Source organism: Eupeodes corollae, chromosome 2, assembly GCF_945859685.1.
Source record: "Eupeodes corollae chromosome 2, idEupCoro1.1, whole genome shotgun sequence".
NCBI lineage: Eukaryota > Metazoa > Arthropoda > Insecta > Diptera > Syrphidae > Eupeodes > Eupeodes corollae.
In genome coordinates this window covers 7,201,183-7,222,426 of record NC_079148.1, presented here as the reverse complement: position 1 = coordinate 7,222,426, position 21,244 = coordinate 7,201,183, and the positions used below count along the sequence as shown (strand labels likewise).

The 21,244-nt window shown below is 32.9% G+C and overlaps 1 protein-coding gene across 2 annotated transcripts in view; it reads right to left on the bottom strand.

Annotated features, from left to right (window-relative positions):
- LOC129948332 (NADPH--cytochrome P450 reductase) overlaps positions 1–21,244 on the bottom strand; it is a 78,952-nt gene that overhangs the window by 20,142 nt on the left and 37,566 nt on the right. For both annotated transcript variants that reach the window (XM_056059291.1, XM_056059289.1), the window contains exons 2-4: positions 8,800–8,995; positions 8,536–8,728; positions 8,310–8,459 (exon numbers count right to left, since the gene is read on the bottom strand). In XM_056059291.1, coding sequence (XP_055915266.1) covers positions 8,310–8,459; positions 8,536–8,728; positions 8,800–8,990 — 534 coding nt within the window. In that variant the 5' untranslated portion in view covers positions 8,991–8,995. The remainder of the gene's footprint in view (positions 1–8,309; positions 8,460–8,535; positions 8,729–8,799; positions 8,996–21,244) is intronic.

The following is a 21,244-nucleotide window of genomic DNA, read 5'->3' as shown; positions in this document are numbered from 1 at the left end:
GTTTAAATCATGCGAATGATTCAGCTTCACGTGATATGAACAAGTAAAAAACATATAAAAGATATCAAACAACTAAACACAAAATTGGATTAGTATAGTAGATATAAAGACATGTTGTTTACTAAATCAGACCAATTTTAGCCTTGTTTAGTCTTTGTATCTTGATGAAATCTAAGTAGCTCTTCCTTATTAATACAGATATTTATATTCATTACTATACTTTTAGATCTATTGTGCTCCCCTAATGGACTAGATGATAATGCTCATAATACAGTGTCCTTTGATAAATTAACAGCCCTATTCTGCTATTCACGTGGATCGTATATTGGATTCATCTATTCGATTCCCTTTCAAACTCCCTTTGCATTCTGCTATCCATCGGGTGAATTATATTATCCCAAAGCAATGACATTCAAATAAACAGCTGTTAATGTAAAAATCTGACAACATAAGGGGCTTCATTTGCAGTCAACTTCATTCAACAACGATTTGTATTTTGTACAGTGAGGAAATATTACTTATTTCTTTTCCAAATTTACAAGGAAGCTTTTTACAGAAAGCATTAAATGAAGGTGTGCAGAAAATAAATAAATCATAGAATAATAAAGTTCAGCTTTCGGTTGAATGAAAAACATGATCAATTGTCATTTTGACATAAGTTGACTTGACTTGATAGTTAGGGAAATTTTTCTTGGCTAACTTTCCAATAAATAGTGACTGACAACTCTCAACCATTCCTGTGCGCGAGTACTGTTGTCAGGGATTGAGGGGACCTACAGTTTTAAACCGAATCCAAGAATTACTCTTGTAGAATTTGTCAATTCCCTGCAAGAGGCAGTACCCGTGAAAAAACTTTAGGTGGCATAGGGATCGAACCCAAGACCTCTTGCATGATAGTCTATCGCACTAACCATCATGCCACGGGTACACAGTTGCCTTAATTGGAATGCAATTTTTTGACAGCTGGCCAATCAGATGCTAGAGACTTGACATACTTTCAAGTCTCTTATTTCGTCTAAACCTGCCCATTGTCTCTATACCCAAGGTGGGTAAATGCATTTAATTTAACCCTTAAGATCGAAGACCTATAAGTCTTTCATTATTCCTTGTAAAGGCTTCGGAAATACGGATGTATATTCACCTCAGAGCGAAAATTGATATGAGATTTCTATCGCAACATGCCTACTGAAATGGTAAATCGGTTGAAATGTCGTTACACAGTCTAGTATGCACCATCGAATACTTCCTCCATCATAAAGAATACACTATGGTTGCCTTGAAGGCGCCTTTAACAACGTGTGTCCAACTCTTAGAAAACGCTCTAAACAAGCTTACACAATGGGCTGCATATGTACGGCAGTGTGGCGACAAACTTAACAAGGTCCAGCACTCAGATGTGTATGTATAAGCGGATCGCTTCGTAACACTCTTATCTGCGGCGTTAGACATCGTACTCCTTCTGACGCCATTAGATATGCTCAGCAAACAAATATCTGCAAGCTCTGCTTTTAATTTCTCAATTATTTAGAATCAATTTCAAAGCACACAGCATTCCCCAACTACCCCCACTTCCATATAATTTCCAGACTTCTATACGTTCCAGATCTTTCTGGCGTTCGAGTCAAAACGAGTCAATGAACTTTTATACTTTATACTTCAAAAACTAATGAGGGGGTTGGTGGAGGAGTGTACTCTGAACTACAATAATTTTCAATCACTGAAGCGTGTTTCAGGCAGAAATTATTCCTCAATCGCCTAACCAAACCTATCTTCGTGCCCTTTAAAAAACCTACAGATGACAAAACTCTCCAATTCTTAGTTATTAAGGTGCCTATTTAGCTTGCAGTGACCAGTGAGGAGACATGTTACCCATCTTAGATTATTTCTACTCCAAATGGTACAAGATAAAAGTCGTTACTTCTTGTACTTATTCATAAGTACTAGTTTTGCCTGCCTAAGCTAAGTATGGGCAGTTTATTCCATAGTTTTGACCTTTTGGCCTTCTTTACTAATTCTTCTTGCTTCTATCATATTTTCATTTTTTTCATATATGTCCCTGGCCCCTTTAATGGGTGTAGTTGTTCCTTCTTCTGCTAAGAAACTTGCTATTCTTTTTCCATGGACCCTAACTTTCCTCTGTACCTAATAAAGTGAGTCTTCATTGTACTTGCCTTGTCCACTCAGTCCGCCATTTTGTATCGTATTTTGATATTAAATTCTTCACAATTTTTCTAAAACGTTGACTCTTGCCTAGAAGATGTTAGTAGCCTACTCTATAGATAACGAAAATTTGCTTTTATACCCAAGGACTCTTACCAGTACCTTCAGATGTTTTAGATATATCAGTTTACCACTTCATGTTAATGTTTGAATTGTGAGCGACGTTTACATTTTCAACTGCTCACTTTTTCTTCTTTAAACTTAACTTTGTTTAAAAATTTTCTTCGAAATTGTATTTTTTGATTACACCATCTCATGGAATTTCTGGAATGCTTATTTCTGTTCTGAGTTCATGCAAATCGAGGAACCTTAGATTTTTTGATATTACCAATTAATTTTATTGCAATTCTCCCTCGTTAAACTTTATTTATAAAAATTTAAGATGAGAAATTAATGACATAAAAAATTAATAAACAAATATAAAGGAAGTAATTTTAAACACGCTAGAAACGCCTTTTCCAATCTAAACGAAGATAACTATATCAGCTAAGCCTAATGGCCTCTTAACAAAATAAATAATTATATTTTTAATAGTGTTCCTCAATTGATTGTGATTTTTTTTATAAATAATTATAATTTGGTAATCAAAGCCACTTTTTATGTGTTAATATTTCAAAACATAACAAAAGTAAATTTTAACACGTATTTACAAGAAAACAAAACCTAACAAATTTATTTTTGATAAAATTGGTTATGGAATCGCTTAAAGAGTTACTTATTACCCTTAACTTCCATTTAGAGCTTTTTAAATTGTTTTTATCCGGTATTGAGAGTTTCATGGTTGATAGACTTATCAACATTATTTAATTTGTAGGCATGCTTCGATCAATCCAATACAAAATTAATGAATGCGATTTAAAAACTTGTGATTAAAACTGTAAGACTATATTATTATAAAGCTTTGTAGACTTTAATCACTTAATTTCCCTGCTTTTGTTTAGAAGACAAAGGAAATCGGAAGTAAATAATTTTTTGATAAGCCTAGAAACTTAAGAATAATTGCGGAGACTTTAGACTTCGCGCACCTTGTCATATCTCACATCACAACTCGCTCTAAATTGAAAAACAAATACAACCAGCAAGTTCCGGTGAAAACTTAAAGTATGACATTATTTTGAAATATTTGTTCACTCTTCAATTAAGAAAAATTAGTGAAACTTCTAACGAAGTATTACTATTAGAGTACCATGCAATTAATAATAAAAGACTAACTACACAAAGATTGACATTTAAATTAAAACAAATTTCTTTAAATGGGTTATGCTATTATAGAAAATAACGAACAATATTTCTTTACGCGTACAGGAAAAATAGTAATTTTTATCTTTTATATCTTTTTATGATAATGACTTTTACTTATTTTCTTATCAATTCTAAATCACCTAACTTTCACTCTACCTAAACGTGTTCTAATAATTTGATTCTAAATTTTATCTTAATCTTATTGAATAGCAAATTGTTCTATCGAAAAAGGTTGTTAGCCAAATTGATACGATAACAAAAAACACAAAAATATGTACAACCATTTAAACATTGTTTAATTTAATTATTTCTTCTTATCTCTCGTCTCGCCTTGCGAAAAGATAATACAAATTTAAATAAATAATTTTTCCTGATACACATAATATACATAAATAAGTTGTATGCCTTTAAAATATTTATATTGTTATTAATAGAGATAGAGACAAAAATAATAGCAAAGTGCGCTTCTTGTCTGGGAAGAGACATTTTTATTGAAGGAGTATTATTAAAAATAAGAAAAAAAGACTTTGGATCGACTTGATATTAGTTGATGATCTCGATCGGAAATATCTGCCCAAAGTTCATGTTACCTTATAGACGGGGGATCGGCATAGAAAAAGATTATATTTTAGAAAATGCAATGAAGTTAGAATACGAACATTTTTTTGTAGGAATTAATTTATTTTGAAAGTTTATCGATCTTAAAAATAGTGACATTTCCATCAAATAGCATGCGTGCTAAATCCGGAACGGGCTTTTTGTAAAGAGAAGGATTCTCGTGGCTCCAGTGTCGAAGATTTTGTCAATGGACATTTCAGTTAGACAATAAAAAAGGGAATTTTCGGTTACCATTATCACCTGTATTAGAATTTCGTTTGACTCGATTTTCTAAATACTGTTCGAGGTGCAGGCATTCTACCTCAAGTTCTTCTGCATTAACTTCTCTGTAATTTTTTGAAAATCGTTCGAAAGAATTTTGCAAATCTACTGAAGTCAAATATTGCAATCGACAAAAAATGCCAAACAAAGCATTAATTTCTTGATATCCATTGGATCGTATTTTTAATTGCAAAGTAATAGTGTCAATGATTTATATTTTAGACTTTTTTTCCCAATTAGCTGGACAGATGGTGCAGGCCCATCAAAATATGTGGCACGTACTATTTTTCGTTGCAATAATTTTTGCAATTAATAATTAGCATCCAGATTCTGAATTTTGGCACACGCTTCAAATTTATATGATTTATGAAAGAACAAAGCAAATTGGCAAATGGACATCAACGCTCCAGTCCGGAAGGTCTTTGAATCCAATCCCGAGGGACGTCGCAGTAGAGGAAGACCGCGACTCAGGTGGCGCACGCAGGTGAGAGAGGACCTCATCCAACTTGGCGTGCGAAACTGGAGACAGCTAGCTAGGGACCGAGCTGGCTGGAGACGCTTGTTGGTTGAGGTCCAGGTCAGCCCCGGACTGTAGCGCCACCTTAAGTTAGTAAGTAAGTAAGCAAAATGGCAGCAACGTCAATGGTTATTGTTTCTTTTTGAAGGCTCTTGCTGGTTTTATGGTTTTTTTCTAAAATTGTGCTCCAAATTCCTGTTAAAATGAGAAACTCTAGTTTTGACATTTTCTTAGACAGGCTTAGTGCTTCGCTTTTTGTGCCTGGAGATTGCTCTGGAACCCAAGAGATAGATGTCAAGGCTTGAGTAATTTGCTTATAACCATGATGGAGCGCGTTAACTGCATCAGTTCGTGCAGACCATCTTGTTTAAGAAAGGCTTTTAAAAACTCTATGTGAACCTAAAAATACATTCAATTTATTTATTCCAGCGATGGGTAGGATGGTAGCGATGGCAGAAAAAAGGTTGTATATTTTTTGAACTACTTGAAAGAAATGTGTTGCCTCCTGCACAATAACCAGCCGCATGAAGGCCTACTAAGTTAAGAGAATGTGCTGCACAAGGTTCAAAGGCAGCAAATTCGCATTTCTCCTTTAATCTTGTTTGCAAACCAGAATATTTTACCGGCATATTAGACGCATTATCATAGCATTGTCCTCTACAATCCCCTATTGAAATATCATGATTTTCTAGAAATGTCAAGATTGTGTCAGCCAAATAAGCAGATTTATGCTCTTGAATAGATATAAATTTTAAGAACCTTTCAATGTGAACACAATTTTTAACGTACCGAATTACAAAATTCATCTGGTCGATATGAGAAAGGTCGGGTGTACTGTCAACACTTAGGGAAAAATATTTTTCCGATCTAATTTCACCTACAATTTTCATTAGGACTTGTTTTCCCATTATATCAATGAATTCGTTGCAAATCGTTGCTGATAAATAGGAAGTGTATCCCTTTCCTGAGTTCTCACATTTTTTAAATGATCTGCGATGAATGAATCATCATGGGAGAATTTTGTATTTGTTTATGGAGTGAGTTGAAAAGTCAACACGTGTGCAGAACTGTATAGTAGAACGAAAGCAGACTTGTTAAAATCATGTTGACAGCGTGTGCAGGTGTATGATTAAAGATTCATGTTGCCAGAAGTTTTCATTAAGGAGGAGAATTTCAACGGAACGGAGAATAAAATGAAACTTGTTTTTCTGTTACTGTCTACTAACCATATTCATTTTCTGTATAATTCTTGGTGGATTTGGGGGCCAAATAATTGAGGGGCGCTGGGCCTGGCCTACCGGGCCCATGCCTAAAGACGCCACTGATTATGGTGAATAAGCTGTTTAACGGCATACGAATATTCCTGAACCGACCACTCAGCCATGATGATTCTTTATCATGCCAAAGGAATGGGAATTTTTGCTACTTTAATTTACTTGTAGATGGCCCTAGAATTGTTTCAAAATTATATCTATTTCTCTTCATTGCATGTGTTGTATGTGTAATGCCGCTTTTTTATTATTATTATAGTAATTTATAATAAAAAAGACATTGTGCGGTTGTGGAGGATGACATAAAGATGATAAGAAAAAATGTGCTTGCATATAAGCCATAGCCATAGAAATATTTCCGATGGGGTACCACAAGAGTGACAATGGACATGAATAAAGGTTTCAGCGGAACGAGTAAAAGTAGTGCCAAAAATGCCATCAAAACAACGGGAAATAAAGTAGATATATGAAACACATATTTTTTTATATTTTGCGCAAGGGGTTTTGAATACCTTCATAATGAGTAAAAAAGTACCTATCCCTGTACTTAACAGTACTTGAGAAATTGGGCTCAAGAGAAGTACGGGTATTACGTTTGAATTGCTTGAGAGAATGAATGCAACTGGGTATTTCACTAGACCGTTTTTGTGAAAATAACAATAAGACAATAATAGGCATGAGACCTTAGGCCTTAGGGCCATGCTCATGAGCAGCAAATAACCAGTATGAGTACGATTGCTTTTGGAGCTCTCTTTTCAATTATATCCAAAAACCTCAAGTACGTTATATTAGAATTATACTCGAGTTTTGGACTAATAAAAGCTTTGTAAATTATAGCCAAATCAGGAAAGGTAAGACCTAAATACTTAGCAGCATTTTTGGCGATGTCAGATAATTAGTGATGCACATACTTAAAACTCGATGTAAGTACCAAACATTGATGGTAGTATTGGAGGAGAATTCGCTTTTGCGACAGAAGACAACATTGAGTTTTCGAAGCACTAAACTCTACACAGTTTATGATTCTCCATCGGACAATACTATCAAGATCAGAATTTAACGAGATTATCATAAGCTGTCGTTGTGTCGAAAGGACTGATAATCTAAAGCTGAGGATACTGTCATCAACGAAACAATTAAGTTGGTTAGGAATTACAAAAAAAAGTTTATAAAAGTTAGAAAGAGTGACGGAGGCAAAACGGAGCCCTGGGGCACACCAGTGTTTATTTCATGGACATCAAGTAAACCCGTGCAATACAATTTGAATTGAACCGAAAGGTAATTTTATAATCCAACTTTAAAGAGATTCGTCAATACTAAATCCACACAATTTCGATAAGAGAGCTTAATACCAAACTTCATCAAATGCATTTGAAATATCAAGAGTAATAATCTTACTTTCTCCGAAACGATGTAAAGATTAGTTCCACTGTTCGGTGAGATAAACCACGAGATCACTAGTGAACCTATTGCCCCGAAAGCCATACTGTAGTTCCAAATGCATCATTTAATTGGTCTTTTACTTCAATGAATGATAGCCAAGCAAATGGTGACAAATAGTGTGTTCACTAGTGATAGCAACTCGACTTGCTATTGATAACGAAAAAAAATCAAAAATATTTAAATCTTCGAAAATAAACTTGAAGAAATTTTGAATGGGACTGTCAAGTACATACTTTGGCTTAATTAAACCACATATAAAAAGATAAAAGGTACTTTTATCGGTATTAAATTTATCAATAGCTGCTAACGATAAAATGCGATTTATTGTCCAAAACTAATTTCGATTTAAGTATGTACTAAAATAAATAAAGTGTTCTTTATGTGACAAGGATTTTGCGATAATTTGTTTTAAATTTATAACATTTTAGAGCGAGGGGCTTAAACGAAAGATATCCTATGAAGAACTAACATTTAATGTTGTTTTTTGGAGCTTTAGACTATACAAGCAATTTTGCTCACTGACACGGAATGTATAGATTTTATACCCTTCTACCCTGTTACACGATTTTAAACTCTTTTTCTAGGTTTCAAATGGTTTAAATAACTCCTTTTCTCGGTTTCAATTCCAATTAGAATCCAGTTTCAAACCAATCGACAAATACTCTTGTTTTTCCCCAAGGAATTAAGTTAAAATATTTGAACACAAACCAAGATAATAAGAAGAAAAAAGTACTTACTGCATAGTTTAGACCAGTCATATCAGCATCCCCGCCTTGTATCCAATCGTGGAATTCCATTGCGTTATCTGTGGGATCTCCTTCACCGTATGTTGCCAAACAAAAGACAGCCAATGAGTTTGGAATGTCTTTCATTTTCAAAAGTTCTTCCTACAAAAATAGCAAACAAAAACAAATCTAAACAAAAGTTCACGATACATACAATAAGTTAAAATAATGTCCATACCATATCACATTCTTCGGGGTCAGCAACCATTCCCTTCATCTTATATCTTATACCCTCTTTGGCTAGACGACCAGCAAACTCCTCAGCAGTACCTGTCTGTGAGCCATAAAATACAACTAAACTACGTCCAGAAGTTTTTAATTTTTTTATAAATGAGTTTTCTGCTGCAACTGCTGTCGTCACTGTTGTTGGTCTATTTTTGGTTAAAACAAAATAAAATTTTAAAAGTTAATTTAAAGAAATTAATATATAATTGACTCTTACTGTATGGAATATGTATGAAGTGGTTCAGGTTTTTCTTTTTTGTTTTTCATGAAATACCAAGCTCCACCCATCATTAAAACTGCCAGCAGAATTATGTCTAATATTCCAAGGAATGGTTCGTCTCCACCAGCAATTGCCGCGGCGGCACCAGCAGCAGCAGCGGCAGCATCGACTTCAATTTCTTTTTCCATATTTGCTATAATAGAGAAATACAATAGAGCAATTGTTAGCTGAAGTTTTAGGAGTCTTTAGAAATAAGATCAATATTATTTGAAGATTGAGATAAGACTAAATCGAATAATGTTTTATTCATTAGTTTTATTTATTTAGGCATAATTTTAAATTTGTTGTTAGGTTACACTTTGCACCTTGTTGCTTCCTTAAAATCGATTCGATTTCGATCGGCCTCGAATCATTGTTTACGTTGGAAATGCTATAAATAGTTTTTAGTTTTGTCCATTGTTTGAAAGGCCGGAAAAAAAGCAAAGTAAGTACGAACTTCTATTATTGAAAGTGGAGGTTATTAAGATGACTTTTTGGGATTAACTTGTTTGCAATTTTACTCTACGTAGGTTTTATAATATTGTATGACTGTTAGACTTATAAGTTCTGAATCGCTCGACATAACATTTTTTGTTGAAAAATTTGATGTCACTAAAAAATCACATCCTAAAGTTTGTATCCAGTTTGAAACTGGGTAAAAGAAATCAACTACTTTTTGGCAGAAGCCAAGTTAGTATGCATTGCTATCTGCAAACCAGATTATACGGCTGATAAATGCTGATTACACCTCAAATAAGTGATTCATAGTGTGGAGTTAGGCAAAGTTGAATACTCTTATTCTCAACAGATTTGTCAAAATGGAACTTGATAAATTCAGTGAACACTGCATTTTCACCTCATACTTTTGAACTCTATGGATCACCATCAACAGTGGTGGAGAAAGAAGCAAACATGAAAACTCAGCACAAACTAAAATGATCGACCTAAGGACTTCCTTACCAAACCAAGTAAATATTCTTGTACAACCAGTAGAGATTGTAGAAGATTTCCAATATTTTTAGAGTATTTTCTCTACGGGATCCCAAACTGAATGGGACTCAAACATCAATGTTTTCACAAGATACTCAGCTCGTTAGATCTTATAGAAGAAGAACATCAGTTTCACCAGTTCTACAGCTTTGTGCAAAATTAAATCTCATAGCCAGTGGGGACAAACCAATGTTGGAACAAATGTGTTACTAAGTATGGCACAGACAACAGTTTCCAAGTTCTTTCGCCGAACGTTGAGTCTCCTGGAAAATAAGTTTTGTCCGCAATGGAATAAATTTGATAGCTCTAAACTTGGAGACAGCAAGGATAATTACTATACTAAATTTAAAATACCGGCGACAGTTGGCTGCGTTGATGGTAGTCATATTTTTCCTCCCTTTTGAAGTTTTAAGAATTCCCCTCGCTAAATCAACGTGAGAACTCATAAAATTGGTCAAAATCTCAATCTATCTTTTATTTATTGATATATTATTTTGTTTTTCAATTTTTCTAACACAAAAATCACTCTTGAAGATAACTAATTTCTGTGAAGTGAAAACTTTTGTTTCAAACGTCAATTTGAAGTTTGTGTGCTGCCAAATATGGCGAAACAATCGAGGACACTCGATTGAACCAAAATGTGTCCTGCCAATGCTTAATTGTATCGACTAAACTCGGTTGTATCAAGTTACGTGCTGGCACCCCAGTACGGAAACTTATTGAACATTTTGTAGGCCCAATCGTATGGCAAGGAACGGTAGTTGATTCGGTATACACCTTGAAAAGGCGAAATTGTGGGTCAAGCAATCCAGTGCAATCTACTCACACAGGAGGGCAGACAAGGTGACCGAACAGGAATTTGCACTACTGAGGAATAGTTGGAAAGAGCTTAGTTACATACATTTTCAGAAATCGTACACGATAGAGCGAAGAAGTAGTTAAGACATTATACCCAGTAAAGGGAACTTCACTAACGTGACAGGTCAGAGCACCTAAGTATGTTATCAGTAAAATACCTTGCAAACAAGTTTTACACCCTTAAAGATTTCATTACCTACCATAATGGGAGTAGTTGATAGGGAGATCCTTACAGATAAATTCAGCTCAGGGGCTAGTTATAGCTGTAATTGAATACCTACAATCTGTTTTTCCGATGGAAATTAATTTTCCTGAACAGCTGATTCTAATATAAAGCGAATCATTCTACTGATATGCAGAATGGGCGAATTCACGAAGCTAGCGACTACGTGCTCAAAATTCAACTAGCTTTGTGAATGCAAAATTGCACTACAAAGCTAGTCAATCCGGAACTGTCATATTAATGACAAATACAAATGTCTTAAATAAGAAACATTTGTGCTTTCAAAACTTTAAAAAGTTTTTTTTTCTTTTTAAATAAAATAAAACCAAATAGAATATATAATATGATTGATTTATATTTGTATTTAAATACCGAAAGATTCATTTTATTTTGAACTCTTGTGTCCTTACCGAGCAGCTGATTGTGAAGCGTTAAAACCAGTGTGCACTAACTTTAACTTTATCCGAAATGTTTACACTACGTTGGAAGGGAATTTATAACTACTTTCGCAGTTGCACTGCGTATCCACTAGATTAGTGAATGCTCTCAATGACAGTTCTGTCACGAAAAATTTTACTGTAGATTTTAATCATTGACAGACATTTCTCTATACACTACCTGTCAAAAAACTCCAAAGATTGGTTTCAATAGGGCTTTTCCTTCCAAGACCTAGTATGCTGCTGATGCGAAACGAAAATTCCCATACAAAAATGACATGACGAAATCATAACGCTGCTGAACGACGAATGTGTCATTTAATTGCCCGGCATATTGATTGCTTGCGAAATTTTGACGTTTAATTTTTTTATTGAGAAAAAATCGTTTACTCGTGACTTTCGTCGTTTTGCCTTTGATTTATATTTGATTTCAAATAAAATGAATTTGTCTAATGTGTTCCAACAATACATTTCTGAATCGGAAACTCAGGATGTTGAAGATGTCATTTGTTATTGGTGATGTGCAAGAAGTGATGAAGACGAGCAGTGAACTTCAATTTTCAAAAAAATAACGGAAGAAAAAATAATTGATTTCTCTTCGGAAAAAAAAAAGAAGCTATTTGAAAGTTGGAGCAAAAACAATTCAGCCGTTGCGAGCCTCTGAAGTAATATAGCTGCAGAAATGAAAAAACTATGTACTAACTGCTCAACAAAATGTCAATAAATAGAATTCTTTCCACTTTTGTTTACCAGCAGCAGACTGTCAGAACTTGTCAATTGTTTTTTGTCAGCTGACAGAACTCTCCACAAATATTTTTCCGCAGTGGTTTTCGTTTTCATTTTGCTCTGCACTTGGAGACCGCCGAAAAATTCGTTTCACTTCAGCTGCGTACTAGGCTTAAGCCTAGTAGGTACATACTTCCTCGTGAAGTGAACGTTCGCCAGTGGAGAAAGTGAACTTTTGACATTGCTCACTGGTACACACTTGTGAGTACACGTTGTGAACATTTGACTTCAGCTTCACCAACAGTTCCCGTACATTTTGCACGTGAATTGCCCGTGAACGAAAACTCTCCACTTTGTTCTCCACTCAGCTTCACGGGTGAACCAAAAACTGAAATTTGTATGGGTTCACGAGATGGTTCACAAGAATGTACTAGGCTTTAAGCTCAGAGCGCGGAACTGAACTGTTAACAAAAGATATATGGAACTTTTTTAGCTTAGATATATCAGAGCGCTAGGTTTGTTTATTTTTTTCTTCAAGCAGACCTAGCTCGGAGCTCTATGAGCTCTGAATAAAATGTCCGAGCTAATGGAGTAAAATGATGAGCGTGGTTGACTTCACGTTTGTTTTGTGTGGTATGAAAGAGACATGTGGCAATTTCTAAAATGATTGACAGTTCAGTTTTCTAGTGTGTTTCATAAATAAATCAAAAAGCTTTGAACAAACTCTGCTCAAAGCCTAAAGGTCCGCTTTAAGCTTATAAAAGGCTTATGATAGTTATAACTGACTCGAGAAGTTTTCATTGATGATTTTGGGAGGCATTCTACGCATTGTAAATTAAAGTTGGGTGTTTTAGAATTTTAAATAAAAATACATGTCAGAAAAATTGTTGGAATTAATTTTGAATTATTATAATGTGGTAGAGTATTCAAAATCCAGAATAAGTAGGTTAGCCTAGTTAAAAATCTTCCAAAATGTTCCTTATATGAGCTTATCTACATTGTAAGTCCAAAGGAAGAAAAGAAGGAACCAAGTAAGATATGGTTGAATAACCTAAATTGATACAATGACCTCTTCATAGAATGAATCGAACTTTGGCGCAAATTTTTCCACTATCAAATATACATACACTTGAATTTGAAGCTCTGTCTGTTGTTTTCAATTCGTGTTTAACATAATTTAAAAGTATAACAAACAAATCCAAATCAAATTCAAAGTTCTTTTAGGTAGGAATTCCAAACCACGTTTTTTAAGCATTCTGTTTTTAGCAAAAATGTTAATGGAGAATAACTTGACCGATATTGTTAAATATTCTATTTTATTTTCAAAGATGTGACCACGAAAAAAAAACACCTTGTCAATATGTGATTTAAGCTAAGGCTACTCTTAACACCTTCCTAACCTAACATACATACGTGCTGATTCTAGTTGAAAAAAAGTTTAGTTTTTTTCTCAGTTAGAACTTGAGACTCGAGAAACGACACTATTGGGAAAAAAAAGTATCAATAGTGGTCAACCAAAGCCAAATAAATAAATATTTAAATAGCTAGAAAAAAAAATGTAAATGATTGTCTCATCGAAGCTTTATGTTTGATATGTATATAGTAGGTACGGTGCATAGGTATACCGTACGATATTGTGTACCCCCCCATAACTACTCTTTTTTCTAAAAGCTCTGTGTTACAGCTTAATAATTATATTTATTTATGCGTCGAAAACCGCAATATACAAACTACAATAAGGTATTCGAGTTCATAAAATTAATGCAAAATGACAGAACGAAAAATATTGAAAATGAAAGAATTTACGTTTTATACTTTATTTATACGCATACACACAAATACGTACACACGCATGTGTATTTAATGTTTTGACGCAATAAGAATTTTTCTTAATTGATTTTTGTTTTTATTTTTATTTTTGACATTTACATTTTTTTTGTAGTGTTAACGGCGGTTAAGGCGCACGTTATTTTATAATTATGATGATGACGATGATGTGGAAAGTTGCGTTGTTATGATTGATTTTTAATTTATTATTGCTTACTGTATACTTTTTAAATGAAAAGAAGTAAATATGCGGTCAATTGCATATGCCCGACATTTGCGTTTTAGTTTTTGATGTAAGGTCTACCAATTGTACTTTACAGATGGGCTAACTGAGTGCAACATCCGTTATTTAAATGTAAAATATTCATGCCACTTAAGAAGCATTTAAAAGTGACAGTTGGACAGTGTCATCTGTTTTACAATAGTATTTGACATTTTATATTGTGTTTGTTTGTCCCATGCTTAATTAGAGGTCAAATTTAAAAAATGTTCTAGTGCGCCAGACATTAAACGAGACTTAAGCCAAGTTTTTACATAATGCCGTGTAACTATACCATAATAACCACCTTGGTCCATTTTTTGTGGAGTTAGTAATTCATGTCGATTATAAAATTCGATGACTAAGTTCGTATTGCTTTTTGACACTTTTACTATGGTAGAAATGTCAAAATTTAAATATATTACAGAAGCAAAAAAGTACTAGCACATCCACATGACTAATGTTTTGTAGAGTTAGAATACTAAAACAAGAGTGAAATGCGATTTTTTTCACTTCAGCATGACAAATATGACAGATGACTTGTTTATCTCCTGACAAAAATTGCAAGTAGGTTTATACTTGTATAAAGTGATAAAAATATCTTTTTACTTATCGAAGTTTTAAAATTTCAAAGTTGCCTACCTAAAGAGTGTTTTTTAACTGCATGTGTAGTTTCGATGTCTGTGGTTTGACAGTTGAGAATGTCACATTTTTGTTTTAAAGGTTTGGCAACTGTTTAACGCCAGAACAAAGATTCCAAATTTTAGAAATTAACTTCGAAGAAAATAAATCTGGTTATAAAATCCATAGAAGACTTCATCCATTTTACGGTATTTAATAGTTTTTTTTTATTTTTTTTATAATATCGCTGCGAGTGTTAATATTATTAACTTGTTATTTAATGCACTTCGGAAAAAGAAAATTAGATTCATGAACAATTTTGATATTTTGTGTTACTTTTGCAACGGAATAAAACCATTTTCCAAATTCGTCAAACTGACAGGCAGAAGTTGTAGTGCAAGTGTCAAAAAATATAGATCTTCAAAATTGTTTCTTAGGGGCTAATAATAGGGATAATTTTTGAATCGATATTTGACTATGTTTCCCCTTGTTAGAAATGAATATAAAGGGTATACTGATCGATTGGAAATCACCCAAAGAATTTTGTTTTGGGTAAAAAATGTGTAGATGCGTATTTATTTTTCTCTAAAAATGTATTTTCCTATTTTACGGACTGAAATACATTTTCCTGTTGTATGTTCAAAAGTGAAACATAAATCGTTCCACTGATTTAGGTTTCGATTTCACACAATTCTAATGACAGATTACTGCCAGTAAACATTTTTCGGTGGCTTTCAATCAGGAATTTTTTTTACAATGACAGAAACTTTTTATGATAGCTATAAACGACCTGTGAAGAAAATTCCAAAGTTTGTTTGCAATAAGGAAAACCAATGCTAGCTATAACTGGAGCCTTAGGGATCAGTTATAACTATCATTGGCCACGTTCCATGTGCTATCCGATATTCTATTTGTGACACTTTAGTATCGCATATTTTTGTAAACGACCAAAACCACGTACATGAACTAAGAACATAATCAGCTGTTTGTCAAATGGAATAGCTGAGTAAACCGCCAATTTTGGGTTAGCTTGAGATTAAGTGCGTTTTTTTGGTATTTCATACATACCACAGTAAGAAATTGCCAACAAACCGATCCGCAGTACACAGATTTTTGTATTTGAAAATTGGTTCAACTGAAACTGATCTGATGTGTCAGAATAATAATTAAAAAAACAACAAATAGAAGAATGTTTTGTGGAAATCAAATGTTAAAATTAACTTAGCAAAAAAAAAAACGAACTTAAACTAATAAAATGGACAATTTTCAAGAAGAAATGGTAAGAAAACATCTGGAAATTAAGATTCTATAAAAAAGTTAATTTAACAATTTATTGCAGCTTTGAAATAAAAAAAACTTCAAGAAGGGGGTTTATTCGTAGACTACTACATTAACATGTGGTATTGAAGCGAGCTTGAAGCTCGTATCAATTTTTTATATAACTGAATCGAAATTTGTGAAGAAAAACTAAATAATATCAACAGTAACAGATTGATTTTTTCGCCAATGGAAAACACATGATTCCAAATGCACAACTACTTAACGAACACAGCCAGCGAGATACAAATGCAATATCAATCGTACCAACATTTGAGAACGAAATCACATAAGATCCATTCGAGAATCGTATAAATGTCAAAAAAATACTATGAATATTGTTTTTGTTATTCGTGTAAAATTCTACTATATAATGGATAGATTTTCCAACAAAACAAGGTTTTTTTATTGCTTCTTTAATGATTAAATCGTTTTCAATAAACGACTGATTTTTGATTTTATAATTCGGAACAAAATCTTTCTACTTAAGACTTTCCATTGGGCAGATCCAGACAACATAAAACCAAGGCAGTTAGATTAATTTTTCAGTTGTCATTAATATCAAACTTCAAACTTTACTTCACTCTAAACTTTAAGTTAAAAAACAAGAATAGTTGACACAAGTAAAGTTTATTCAATAGCAAGGGAACTTTAATGGAGTTTTCTATGAATAAAATAAATCAATTTATTTTTGATCTGTCAAAGCACACATTTCCCCTGTGTTCGAAATCCATTGAGCAAAATAAATTGATTATTTATGTATTTATCTGCTATTCTGGATTTTTCGGTACATTTGCCTCTGTTTGAACACAATACTAATACAATTTTATAAAATTATTATTTGAGAATTTGACAGCCCTACCACACTCATTAATACGTACACAAAGTTACACTAAACACATAAAATTGCCCCATGAAAAATCAATTTTTGAAGGAAATCTGAATTGAACTATAATTTAAAGCCAAACAATTGCTTTCCAACTTAATTGGAAAGTTGACTGGAAAGTTAGTCGAGACAAATTTCCATTACAATGGTTGCGTTCAATCTCGTGTTGGATAGGATATCTTGGATAGGTGGATTTTTAGATACCTTGTTGAACGAGTTGGATAGCTGTATTGAGATAGCTGTCAAAAAATAAAAACAACTTTCAGCTGTTCACAAAACGCAGACAAACATTTAAGCTTCGAAGTCAAAATTGTTGTAAGATAAAATATTTAATGGATAATTCAACTGATTCGTCGGACGATGATGAATTGATAGGTGCTTAACAATTTAATAAATAAGAGATAACCTTAATCTGTAATCTATGTTAAATTTCCTCTAAGCTCAATTGGAATTCTATACGATTAATAATTTACTTGCGAAATCTCCGGTTTTAAAGGATTTACTTTTAACAGAAAACTATCCTAACAGAAATGAGGACTGTTAGAAGTGACAATACCTCGATATAGTTTGGAAGAATTTCGATCTCATTCGAATTTCGATAAAATTCGGAGGCAAATAGCTAGTTCATCCTCTATTATGTACAGAACATCCTCAAATACAACTTCAACTAACATTTTGTATCTTTTCGTTTACCAACAAATACAAAAAGCTGAAATCAATTTTCTTGAAATTCTACAATGTGTTGAATCAGCTGTTCTGTCAGACACCTACATAATATCAGAAATTCTTGGATACTTTTGGATTTCTTTTTTGCCATCTCAGCTGTTTTTGATCAGCTGTTATTTTACACGTAAAACACTAACAAAAAGGTATACGAATACCCTATCTGTCTAAGATTGAACGCGGCCATAAAGTCAAGTTTACTAATGTCAAATTGTCAGCGGCCAATTATCTTTGTTTACACACCTGTCACTTTTGCTTTTAATGTACAATTGTAACCTAAAATGTTTGATTGTAACCAAAAACATTATATTTCCAGTGATAGAAATGTTCCATGGCCGCTGGCTGCAGCCAACTTTTTAACTATGTTCCAATGCTTGGATGCAATGGTAAAAACCTTAAGTCAAAAACAAATCATTTTCAATATATTATCCAATGAAACACAAACAAAGATTGTATTTTTGACGTATTTCAATCAAAAATAACTTATTTAATTTTACCTATAAGTTTAGAAAATAGCTTAAAGTCAGAAATAGGTTGCTTCTTATTATAATTGATCTCTGTATTTTTTTTGTTTCCGGAAGCCAGTGGCCTTCTATAATTGAAGTTTTCAATATTCAAGGTCCCCCTATTCAACCACTTTGAATACAAATTTCTTGACCAAACAAAAGGCAAGACTCAAAAAATCACCAAGTCCAAATGAACCTTGTACTCTTGACCTGAAGACAACAACTTATTTATTTATTATTTCTTTGTTATATCATCAATTTTAAATCAACAAAAATACATTAATCAGCTGATGATACAAAATTTATAATTAATAACCTACAAAAGTGTTTGTTTTTTAATCATATTCTGATGTGGTGAATCTTTCGCATCTTAAATGCGAATAAAATAAACTTAAAGATTGAAAACGAATCTTATAATGAAAACCAGCCGTGCGAGTAATATGAACTCTTACATAACTTGATCGTGCGGTGAAATTATTTAATTTAACAAAAATACTTATATTACTCTATCAAGCCAACAAAAACAACAACAAGTCACTATTTATTATTAAACTAAAAACAAGTTGTGCACGAGTAACTAAACTATACTATACTCATGTAGTACTCTAGTAATGCGAGTAACCTGTAAGTTTTTTTTCTTCTTTTTTAATTTAATGCGGAAACTTATAAATTGAATGTTTCAAGTTTGATATTATGCATTTTGTTGCTGCTTTAGTTTAATAAAAAAATAATAAAAAATTTTAAATAAATTTCGTACCTACAGCAACTTAATGAATAAATTTATGTTTTCATTGAGACGAAGTTCAATGTGAATGCCGTGATAATTTGTGTTTAGTTTTTTGTTTCTTTCGTTCTTTTTATTTATTTTGTATTATTGGTCAATGTCATAATTAATTGTTGATTAAAATAATTAAACTTTTAAATGATATTATTTTTAAGTAGGTATGTAAATTATCTCAAGACTCAAGGAGATGTCATAATTTAGAGGTGTTTAACGATAACTTGGGGTTATCATTTTGACGTTTGATTTATTGTGTTTTTTCTTTTTATGTGCGATATGGAGGGCTTTGACTATCAAGATGTAAAGTGAGTCATTTTACTGACTTTTTGCTTTGATTATTTATTTCTTTTCCAATAACTTTCAATGTTATACTTCTGGACTCTGAAACCAATATTTGCCGATTGACTTTTTGATTAATGTCAAAATAAAAATAAATTCAGCCGCAGTTTTAATCCAAATGATAGACAACGTCAGTTATAAGGTTTTTTCATTGGTAGTTTCAGACAACATACAATAGTTAAAGGTAATGCAAGTTTTATTATTTGACCGGTTATAGTTGTCAAAAAAATGCCATCCAACAAAGGCAACTTATTTTGGAAAGTTGACTGGAAAGTTAAACAAGAAAAATCCACTCCCACTATGCTGTCAAAAAGTAAGTGTATTTTATAGGACGTAAGAAAGATTCACCACTAGTAACCGACTTTCGCGTATCTGGATAAATGTGCCTTCTGCAATATGCAGGTACATGTATGTATGTAAATCCACTTTTATAACGTCAAATCTCCTTGTGTCAAAATGACAGCCGCAGTTGTAATCCAACTGATAGAAGACAATTATGTGTTTTGTCATTGGAAAGGTTAAGACGACATACAATAGTTGAAGGTAATGCAAGTTTTATTATTTGACCGGTTATAGTTGTCAAAAAAATGCCATCCAACAAAGGCAACTTATTTTGGAATGTTGACTGGAAAGTTAAACAAGAAAAATCCACTCCCACTGTGTCAAAAAGTCAGTGTATTTTATAGGAAGTAAGAAAGATTCACCACTAGTAACCGACTTTCGCGTATCTGGATAAATGTGCCTTCTGCAATATGCAGGTACATGTATGTATGTAAATCCACTTTTATAACGTCAAATCTCCTTGTGTCAAAATGACAGCGGCAGTTGTAATCCAACTGAATGACGACAATTATGTGTTTTGTCATTGGAAAGGTTTAGACGATATACTCGTACAATAGTTGAAGGTAATGCAAATTTTTTTTTTTAATTCGACTAGTAAGCTGTCAAAAAATGGCTTCCAATAGAGGCACCTTATTTTAAAAAGTTGACTGGAAAATTATCTTAGAAATCTAAAATATTTGACTGCACTGTTAAAAAGTCATAGTATTTTATAGGAAGTAAAAAAAAGTTGCAACTAGTAACCTACTTTCGGGTTTGGACATAAATCTGTCTCCTACTGCATTATGCAGATATAGGTACATGTAAATCCACTTTTAGGACATCAAATCTCCTTGTGTCAAAAGTATAGCGGGATCCTTGCTGCTTGACGTTATAAACAATGTCAAAATTCAAATAGATTTAGCTTAGTATTTATAATGTTAAGCGGCAGCTTGAATCCAACTGTTAGACGATCTCAGTTACATGTTTTGTTATTGGAAAGGTTTAGAAGACATGAAATAGTTGATGTAATGTAATTTTTTATTATTTGACCGGTTAGTTGTACAAAATTGCTTTCTATTAAGTCAACTTACTGTCGAAAGTTGACTAGGAAGTTAAGTCAAGAAAAATCTACTATTGTACTGTCAAAAAGTAAGCGTATTTTATATAGTTGAGATTTCCCCTCCGACGTAGTGTATAAATTTCGGCTACCAAGTAACAAAGCACACTGGTTTTGACGTTTCCAAATCAGCTGCTCGGTAACGACACAAGAATTCAAAATTCGGTATTTAAATACAAATCATTTATATTGTATCTTCTATTTGGTTTTATTGAATTTAAAAAGAAAAAAAAAACTATTAAAGGTTCTGAAAACACAAATATTTCTTATTTTATATATTTGTATTTGTCATTAATATGACAGTTCCGGATTGACTAGCTTTGTAGTGCAATTTTGCATTCACAAAGCTAGTTGAATTTTGACTACGTAGTCACTAGCTTTGTGAATGCGCCCAATACCAGTTGCATACTTGTTACTTGACGTTTTTAACAATGTCAAAATTAAAATAAATTCAGCTTTGACAACCAATCGT